Here is a 10,208-nt window from a genome sequence, read left to right as displayed (position 1 = left end):
TGAAGTGGGTGCCAGGAGGCCATGAAATACGAAAAGTGCCGTGATGTCGGGGGTCCAAGGAGAAATCAAGGGCTCCCCAAACTGTTTCATGCCACCTCCGCCTTGCTGTGTTATTTGGTGAGCACCTGTTTGGCCTAGATCAGCCCTGGGCTCCCTCGATAAAGCCTTGCTCTTCCGTACTCATTCATGTCTACATACTTTTGAATGTAAAAGAACATACAGTGGAAAAATATGTATAATATAGCAAAAGAGACATAATGTGCAATGTAGCCTTTCCTGAAGTGAGAAGATAAGTTTGGGTGCATATATCGCCCTGTATCACAGGGTGAGAGTTGATGGATATTATCACATTCAATTAACCTTTCCGTCCCCCCGTACTTTGGTTCCGAATTGTGGCCTCAAATTGCACTTTGCACTCAGTTACACAAAGGCCCATCCAGCTTTCGGGGGACCCGAAGGCAGCACAAAGCAAAGGCACCAGTAGCTGCAGTCCCACTTTAGCAAGCCAGACACTCACCTGAGAAAGGAAGCCTAGTGTTTTTCGGAGCCAGGCGAAGACCTTTTTATTTAAAACTTATTTTAATTGTTAATTTATTTTGTAGTTTAGGATTTTAAGTTTTATGCCGAGATGTTACCAAGTTTTTAATTAATTTTAATATACTAACTGTTATTTATATATTTTAATTATGCTGTGAGCCGCCCCGAGGCTTTGTTGCGACGGGGGCGGCATAGAAATGTTTTAAATAAATAAATAGTGCAAAAAGCCCACTTTGCAAAGCACAAACAGCTTCGCGCCCTGACGTTTTTAAAACGTGCCGCGCCCCAGCGTCCCGCACGCCTATTGGTCCGGTCCACTCCCTCCGCTTCTCTGATTGGTAGGGACGCGAAGGTCGCTGACGTCACAACCCGCCTCTTTCTGACGCTCGGTCGAACGTTCCTCCCTTCTTGCCCCGCTCTTCCGCGCGGGCCTCAGAACTGCAATTCCCAGGGCCCCTTGAGGCAGCCCAATAGGCGGAGCTTCCGCCGCTCGTCCTTCGCCTTCCCCTCGGTCGCGTAGCGGAGAATGTGAGCGCTCCTTCCGGCGGCACTACAGCCCCCAGCATGCCTCGCGCGGGCTCGGGCAAGCGCTTCCGGCTGGACGAGGCGGTCGGTTGTAAACATCCAGGTAGGGCAAGATGAGTGCGCTGGTTTGCGGCGGGTGCGGGGGAGCGAGGGCCCGTTTGTCGTGCCGCGGGGCTGTTCGCCTTCTCTCCTCTCTGCTCCCTCTGACCCTCTCCCCGGAATGGGAGCACCTCTGTGGCGGGAGGCAGGATGGCCTGGTGGGTAGAGCTGCGGATTAAGCAGCTCTCGGGATGCGGCGTGACCCGCGCCCTTTCTCCAAGGCAGGAGCCCGGAATCGCAGCCCCGCAGGAGCTCCGCGCCCAGGCCTCCCAGTCCGGGCCTTCCTCCGTTTGCATAGCCCAGGTCCCAACCCGCCACCTTCCCTCCGAGATCCCCGTCGGCCCGCGGACCCTCCCGACCTGTGGGCTGGGGCTTCCCAACCATCGATCTGGGCTCCCGGTCCATCTTGCTCCCAACTTGGCCCCCTTTCGACCGGCGCTTCCAACCCGCGTTATTGCAACCCGATCGCAGCACAATATTTCGCCTGATTGCAGCATAAGGGTTTGGTCAGTTGAAGCTGCTTGAGTGGCGTCATCTTTTCTGTGTATGCATTGTAATACCACCCACCTTAGACAGTCACCCGTCTCTGAAACACCGAGCTCGCTCATCCAGCTCCTTCCCCCCAGAACCAGGCACCTTGTGATTTCGCACCATGTGTTGCTTTTACAAGTAATGCCAGCTGCATGCATAAAATCTCAAACTAATATCTCATCTAACAAGTGCGCATAGACGTGACCGGTGCTGGGAGTGAAGGGCGGCTGGAGCGGCGTTTTCTGAGCCAGAAGTGGCTCGGCTGCTTCCCCTTTCTCTGTGCCTCCTCCAGGCTCAAAGCAACAAGTCCTGAATACTAGCCATGGGGCAAAACTTACTGCCTTCATGCCACCCCCCTGGGTTTGGGGTGGCGGGTGGTCTCTGACTGGCCCCTGTGGAAGCAGGCTTTTGGGTTCGTTCTACAGATCCCACTTGGAAGTTGGATTGGGGCCTCACCGGATCGGGTCCTCCCAGAGCGACGGACACCATGTCCTTCCTGGAGTGCTACATTGCAGTGAAGCTAGCTGACCAGCCTCTGGCTCCCAAATCCATCCTGCGGCTGCCGGAAACCGAGCTGGGAGAGTGCCCGCTGGGCCGCTGCAGCATCTCATACCTGAAACAGCTCATCACGGGCAAGCTCCAGGAATCGATCCCTGACCCGGAACTCATTGGTAAGCTGCAGGTTGACTTGATTTCATTTATTGAAAAATCTGTATGCCGTCCATGGCTGTCGTCTCTGGACGGCTTTCAACATTATTTCAAGCTACAGTAAAATAAGATAAATTAACTGTTCCACACTGAGCATCATTTAACAGTTGGTGGCAGGTTTTCAATGAAAAACTAGGGATTCGAGTGAAAAGCAAAATAGATGTTACAACTCTAAACTTTGCCCACCGCACCGTTGCGCCCCTCAACTGTCAGCAGTTGCCCATGTTCTCAAGCAAAGATTTTTCCTACAACTTATGAGCTGATATTTTTAACTAGAGATGCCCAGGATGGAGGCCAAGACCTTTTGCATCTGAAGTGGCGCTCTGCCACTGAGTTGCAGACCTTCCCCTTAGGCTTGGGAATTTGCAAGAAACCTTTGCTTTTCAGCAGAGGGAAATTTATTTATTTATTTATTTATTTGGGCTATTTTTGGCCGTCCAACCACACTGAGTCTCTGGATGGCTCACAAGAAAATGGAGATTATTACTGCCTGCTCCTTGGCCAGCAGGATCAGCATTTATGGGTGTGCTACCCTCCCCACCTTCCAGAGTCCTGCAGGATTATTGGTTCGGCAGATTATGCATTCAGTTGTAAACAAACAAAAACAAATGAGCTGGGGCTGTCTTTCAGACCTGATCTACTGTGGTCGCAAGCTGCGAGATGATCAGACGCTTGAGTTCTACGGGATCCAGTCCGGTTCCACTGTCCACGTCCTCCGCAAATCCTGGCCCGAGCCGGAACAGAAGCCAGGTGGGCACACGCTCAGTCACAGTCCGTAGGATAATAGGGCTGCTTTGTGATGGCGCACAAGGGGGGTCCTTGTTTGGGGGAACGGATGGGAGCCGAAACAGTGAAAATGGAAGCGGTCTTAACCTTCCTCTCCCTGTCTGCTCAGACTGCCTTCTCTGGAGGGAATTGCCTGGTGCTGGATGGGATGGGGAGGGGGCACACCCTGCCCACACCAGTCCTGGTATATTAGCTCCCTCAGCTTTATCTTCAGTGCCCCGTCCGCTCAAATTAAAAGCCAGCTCGCCGCGCGTTCTCGTGGCACTTTTTAAGACATTCCTCCCCGTAAGAGCAAAGTGCCTCTTAGTTCTGTCGCTCCGTTAACGGTGGAGAGTTTCCCAGTGCCAGGTGATTCTCTGCATCCGTTTTGGAACCTGGCGTTGGGGGCTGGCCTTGCGGGCACCGCAGGCACCAACTGGGCACACCAGCTTGTGGGGAGGCCCCCCGAAATGCGGCAGCCCCACCGGCCGCTCAGCGTAGCCGCCTCCTCGCAAGCTATTCTGGGGGGTGTGGAATCACTCCTCTCTCTCTCTCCCCAGAGCCAGTGGATAAAGCCACGGCGGTCCAGGAGTTCCGGGCCCTGCACAGCACCCTGCACAGCCGGCCCGTCTTCAGGGATTCGGTGAGCACGACGGGCCCCCTGCACTGCCCCTGCGCCCCATTTCCCGGGGGGCGTGAGTGCAGGCAGCCAGGAATCGGGGAGGAGTGGCCCCAGACCCTCAGCCCCCCTCGCGTGGCTTGGCCAATCTCTCTCTCCCTCTTTCTGCTCCCCACGCAGGTCTTCAAGATGCTGAGCAACAAGGAGTCGCTGGATCAGATCGTCGTCGCCACCCCCGGCCTCAGCAACGACCCAATTGCTTTGGGTGGGTGCCGGAAAGCACGGCTGGATGTGTGGGGAGGGGGCGGCTTCCCCCGTGCCGTGGCTCCTGGCTGGAGGCATGGATTCCCCGTGCTGTGCCTCTTCTCTCGCCTTCTTCAAGAACGGCACGGAGGCACGTTGCGCCGGGCGGAGGCCCATCAGGCTTCTGTTCCACTCTGGCCAGCCAGCTGCTTACAGGAAACCCGCAGGCGGGACCTGAGTGCCACAGCCCATGCTCCCCAGCCACCGGTGTGGATAAGCGCCCTGTCCCTGACGCTGGAGCTGGCACAGAGCCATCGAGTCACAGTAATAATATTATTACTGTTGCTCTCTTACTGTTTAGTAATGCTTACTATTATTGAACAGTAACTACTAGTAGTAATAATTACTATTGCTCCCCAGGGAGGTTTGCTGGCGCCGTTGCTTTATTCTTTTTGGTGTCAGCCAAAGACCTTTTTATTTTACCAGCATTTTAACAGTTAATTGGTTTTATCTTTGATTTTATCATCATTTATTGGATGCAGTGTGTTGTTTGTTGTATATGGTTGGAGTTTTTTTGTTTTTGTTTGTTTGTAAGCCGTCCAGAGACTTTACTATTGGACGGCATATAAAAACTTTGAGTAAATAAATAAAATACTATTACAGGTCAGATAAAAGCAAAATAAAAGGCTCAACGCCCATCATTTAAGTTCAAGTAACTTTGGCAGTATGAAAAGTTGAGACAACCCATAATTAACCACTCTTCCAATCATAGACAGTTCTCCGGACCCATAGGAATGGATTGGTTTTGTATGGTTCTTGCCCCTTCGTGGAGATTACTCATCCGTCTAATTGGGCTCAATGGCTTCTCTCTTGGACAGGTGTCTTACAAGATAAGGACCTTTTCTCCATCTTTGCTGACCCGACTATGTTGGACACGTAAGTCTGTTGAACAGCATGGACCAGATTCCAGATTCCGTGAGTGAAGGGCGAGACGGTGTAAAGCGCGTGACCTGCAGCAGCAGGGGCTGGGCCTGGCGGCCTTCTTGGGCCCTTCCCCCTCTGCCAACAGTCCTATCATGCAGTGCAGGCATTTTCGGCAGGGGAGGAAATGGCTCCTTGGCCAGCGCAGGCAGATGGTTTCTGTGTGTCTTCCAGGCCTTTCCCTTCCAGCTGGCAGGTACTGGATCTGGCTGGCCTGGGGACTGAGTGCCGTGTCAGGCCCAGCTAACGGCAACGGGGCATGGGAGGCGTTTTGTGTTGGCCCGTCGTCCTCTCTGTGTCCACAGAAAGGTCGCCGAGCGTTCTGTGCTCATGTTCACTCTGTCCAGCGCTAATCAGCACATGCTTGGCCTTCAGAGGTTGGATGCCCACTGTCGCCACGTAGGGCTGGGGGGAACTTGCCTGCAATCCGCTGCTGGCCAGTGTTGGCAGGACTTGGTTAGGTGGACCGCAGGCCTGACTCGAGAGGAGGCAGCATTTGGTGTTCTCCCGCTCCAAAACAGCAGCTGGTTCATCCCTAGCAGCTCAGCTCAGCCTTGCTTCTCAAGTTCTCCCAGGCCTTGGTCCAACCAGTGCAAGTTCAGGCTCTCGTCAGCGTTCCGCCACGTCCGTCCAGAGAATTTCACAGTCTTGAACGCTGGCAGCCAGTGCCTGTTTCCTTGCAGGAGCTGCCTCTGAACCCCCTTCCCCATTTTGTGTCTGAGCCAAACTAATAAACTTGGATCGGACCTCAAACCACGTCTTGCCATGGGTCTGACTAAACTTTCACAACTTCCTGACAGTGTGAGCTGTTTAACAGCAGAACAGGCCATCTTGGAAGGCGATGGACTCTCCGTATGATATTTTTAAGCAAAAGCTGATCCGTGATGGTGGATTTTCTGCATTGGCAAGGGGTGGGGCTGGATGGCCTTTGAGGTCCCTTCCACCTTTAGCTCCCCACCCCGCCCCAGACTTACTGGCTGTCTTCTTGCAGGCTCATCCCAACCCATCCTGCTTTGGTGAATGCCATTGTCTTGGTCCTCCACTCGGTGGCAGGAAGCACGCCCTTGCCCACGGGGGAGACCTCCTCGCGAAGCGCCCCTTCCAGCTCCTACCGTGACATGCCAGGTGAGTGACGTGCTCCCAGACGGGGGGTGCAGGATAGTCTCAGGGGAGCTGGTGGGGATCAGAAGCTTGGGCCTCATTCCTAGTCAGCGTGGCCCAGAGCACCCGGAGGACCCGATTAGCTGTGCTCCGGGATCACGGATCAGGAGGTGGACGGCTGGAACGCGAGCTGAATCAAGATGGCTGCCCACACGGTCACAACGAGGAAGTGGGAGCAAGGTTGTGGGTGCCCCAAGGTGTGCAGAGGTGGGTCCTGCCTTTGTGGGAAGGGGACCTTCTGAAGGCAGCCCCCTCCCCTGCCCATGAAAAGCCCGGTGGCCACAGCAAGCAGTGGAAAACCTGCGGGAACAAATGTGAGCAGCCCAAAATGCGATGTTTCGAAAAGGGTCTGGCTGGCCGGAATCGGTTTCGCTTCAGTGCAGTGTCTTTTTCTTGGGCAGGCGGCTTCCTCTTCGAAGGTCTCTCCGATGATGAAGACGATTTCCTTCAGGTAAAGTCGGGAGAGCCAAGAGCTCGGCTCCTGCAGTAGGAGTCTGGAAACTGAAACGCTCTGCAGTGTGCAGTGGCTGAGCACGCCTCTTGCGTGGGGTTCTGTCTGTCCTCTTGAGGAGGGGCAGAACGCCTGGTGGGGCTGCAGCTCCTGCTTGATACCCCGGGGGGCTGTTGCTGCCAGTCAGTGTCAAGAACACTATGCGAGGTGGACCTAGGAACTGGCTCTTCTGGGGCAGCTTCCTTTTTACTTGTTAAAACAATTTATTCCATAAAATTAATACAAAATGAAGACACAAATTATAGGAAGCCATAACAAAAAGAGTACACCCACCACCTCCTAAATCATTTACCCTTTCAAGATGCCCCGTTCCCCTTCCAGAATTGCATAAAATCTTGTGAAGAGTCACACTCTTATTAATTCACACTCGACAAGCGGTCCCCAAATGTCGTCAGGAGTATGCTTGTTTGTGAATCCCTTTTGCATTTTAATATGGCATATTAGCTCCTCCTTGCCAGCTCTGCTCCAAGCTCCTCTGTGCCAGAGACGCAACTGATGAGCATATTTTGCGTTGTGTGCTCTGGCGAGGCCACCGGCGCAGTCGCTAAAGACGCGGCGTGAACGCGTTCTGCCGGCTGAGAAACAAGCGCAAAGAGGCCCCTTGTAAAAGGCGCTGAGTGTTCACAGCCCTCTTTGCGTCGGCACCCCTCCAGGAAGAGCCGAGACAGCTTTCCCCAGCCTCTGCAACGGCTTCTCCCACGATGATGCCTGACCATTGGCCGTGCTGGCCGGGGCTGATGGGAGTTCACCGGTGACGTGTCTGAGACAGCCCAGGCTGAGGGAGGGCGTGCGTCCGGGTGCTGGGTCACTCGGTTCCACGTTTGTGTGCTGAGCTGGCCGCCTTTTCCCTCGCAACAGAGCGCGCGGACCACCCCGTCCAGCAGCGCCTCGGGGTCCCGCCCGGCCTCGCTGGGCTACACCGGGGCAGCCGGCCCGCGGCCCATCACGCAGAGTGAGCTGGCGACGGCCCTGGCCCTGGCAAGCACCCCGGAGAGCAGCTCGCACACTCCCACCCCCGGGACGCAGGTAAGGGGCAGCGGGGGCGCCTGGCCGGCAGGGCGGGCATCCGCCTGGTCCCGGCAGCAGCGGGGGGAGAGGGCCTGCGGGGCCTCCGCAGCGTGGACCTCGGAGCAGGCACGCCTCATCCCCGCCTGGGAGCTGCAGATGCTGGAAGGCCTCGAGGGGGTCCCCGGACGTCCATTTCCCTAGGAGTGCAGGGAGGGAGGGCGGGCGGGGGGGCGGAAGAGCTCGGACGGCGGCTGCAGCGGGCAGGTGGAAGGGCTGCAGCTGGGCCCTGCCTGGCGCTCCCGGGCCCCGCGTGGCAGCGCAGCGATGGCCGCCCCTCCTCACCCCTCCTCTCTCCTGCAGGGGCACTCCTCGGGCACGTCCCCCCTGTCCTCCAGCGTCCAGTCGGGAACCCCCATCACCAACGACCTCTTCAGCCAGGCCCTGCAGCATGCCCTGCAGGCGTCCGGCCAGCCCAGCCTGCAGGTCAGTCGCCCACCCCGCCCGATCCCGATCCCTGCGCGGGGCCCTGGCTGGTGCCGGCCGGCTGGATGGCTGCCCCGTGCCCCAAGGCGGCCTCCAGCCTTGCCCTGCAGGGGAGCGGGCAGGAGCCGCCTCCGAACGATGTGTGACTGGATGCGGTGCGCCTGTCCAGGGCCTTGTACTTGGGAAAACGGACTGCACCCCAATTCTCACGGCTGGCCCAAATTCACATTTTTTCGAGGAATGCTTTGTCGTCTCTATAATTCATAGAGGTGGAACAAAGCGTGGCCCTGCCTGCTTTCATTCGGCAGACATTTCTCCCCCGTGCTCTTCCAGGCACTGACAAGTCATGCCCCCATTACCCATCTGTGACCTTTCGGTCCAGTGTTAGAATCATAAGGACTAGAAACTTCTTGTTATTGATGAGAGCTGAATCGCTCTGGGTTCTGAACTCTGCCGCAGATACACAAGCGTGAGCTTTTTCTGCTGTTGTGAAATAGCCACGACTGAGCAAAGGTGCTGAATCACACAGGACGGGATGAAAGCACAGGGTCTGTTCAAGGGACTTTGCCCAGAAAGCCTTAATACGCAGCTTTGCAAGCCGTGCGTTTCCCGCCTCCACTTTTCCCCCCTTCTGCCCCCAGACCTCTTGCTGGGCCCAGGAACCATCAAGTTACAATCTCTCCTCCCTACCCGTTTTGCCCGATGTTGGTCCCCCGCTCCGTTTTTGGGATGTTCGGCTCAGCATCCGCTGGAGTCAGGACCACCCGGGTTGCTTCACAGCTTTCCCACGACTCCCCCCACACCCTCAGCCAATATTCCGCACTGGTTCTCCTGCACCACAACCCTGCGAGGGAGGACAGGCTATTGGCCTTGGTCTGAGTGGGGGTTTGGTCTCCTCGGCTGAAGCCCCACGACCTCCGGCTGCGCTGAGAACGCGCTCGCTTTCCTGTCTCCGCAGAACCAGTGGCAGCCGCAGCTGCAGCAGCTGCGGGACATGGGCATCCACGACAATGAGCTGAGCCTCCGGGCGCTGCAGGCCACGGGGGGCGACATCCAGGCCGCCCTGGAGCTCATCTTTGCCGGGGGAGCCCCCTGACCCCCTCCGGGAGGGGACCCCTGCGTTGCGGCACCGGTGCTCGGGCCCGTCCTGCCGGCGTGCTGGGCTCCATCCTCCCCGCCTCCGAGCCCCCGGAGCCGTTCCGGTGGCCGCCCTCGTGCTCCTGAGCAAAGCAGCGGAGAGACGGCGGCGAGAGGCGCTCTGGGCCTTGGGAAGAAATTCAGGCAGAAAGGCCGCTGCGTCCGGCTGCCGGGCAGGGCCCAGGGCTGCGGGGGGTGGGCAGCACCCCTCCCTGGAGACAGCGGGCTCCTGCCCGGTCTAGGCTGGTTGCAGAGGAACAGCAGCCCCGCGTCATCGTCCGTGGCGTGTGCCCTCCCGCCGCTCGCCACTCTCGAGGTGCCGCTGGTTTAGTGGACTCGCAAGCCGTCCGAATAAAGCTGCCCTTCCCTAGTGCCGCCTCTTTTCTCACTTCTGTTTGTTCCTCGGGTCTTGCAACCGTGAGCCTCCGATGCTGAGCGGACAAGCAGCGGGATCTTTCGAACGGGGTGGCAAAGGAGGCCCGCCAGAGGCTCCGGGCTGGGGCTGCTGGCATTCCTGCCAGGGGTGTCCCTGGGAATTGGAAGCCCCAAGCATCTGGAGGTCTACCTTTTACCCACCTGTATTCTTGAACACAGGTGGGGATGTTGTCAGACTCGCTCTAAGTTTTGCTTTTCCTTTGTTTTATTTTTAATGTCTTTCAACGCGGAATAAAATCCATGGAAGTGGGCGTCAGATTGTGCTGAAGGGGCTGGTTTGTTTATAAAAATAGATTTAATAGCAGTTGAACGGGAAAGACAAAATTGGATACTGTCGTGCAGGTGGGAGTTCAGGTGAGATCCTCGGCACCGTGAATCCCCAGGACTCGTTCCTAAATAAACGTGTAGGATTGTACTGCTAGCTGACTGCCGGATATGAAGCAGTTAAAGGCTATTGGAAAAGAA

At 56.6% G+C, this 10,208-nt stretch overlaps 1 protein-coding gene across 1 annotated transcript; it reads left to right on the top strand.

Annotated features, from left to right (window-relative positions):
- Positions 1-1,113: 1,113 nt before the first annotated feature.
- Positions 1,114-9,678, top strand: UBL7 (ubiquitin like 7). The gene is made up of 11 exons (XM_044450644.1): positions 1,114-1,165; positions 2,118-2,363; positions 3,031-3,150; positions 3,726-3,808; positions 3,965-4,049; positions 4,906-4,963; positions 6,000-6,133; positions 6,571-6,620; positions 7,539-7,706; positions 8,049-8,171; positions 9,130-9,678. The coding sequence occupies exons 2-11, from the start codon at positions 2,180-2,182 to the stop codon at positions 9,265-9,267; spliced, it is 1,143 nt and encodes a 380-aa protein (XP_044306579.1). The 5' UTR covers positions 1,114-1,165; positions 2,118-2,179; the 3' UTR covers positions 9,268-9,678.
- Positions 9,679-10,208: the final 530 nt, after the last annotated feature.

This window comes from Varanus komodoensis, unplaced genomic scaffold, assembly GCF_004798865.1.
Source record: "Varanus komodoensis strain SLA01 unplaced genomic scaffold, ASM479886v1 scaffold67, whole genome shotgun sequence".
NCBI lineage: Eukaryota > Metazoa > Chordata > Lepidosauria > Squamata > Varanidae > Varanus > Varanus komodoensis.
The sequence above is the reverse complement of the archived record's forward strand: the minus strand, read 5'-3'. Positions and strand labels throughout refer to the sequence as shown.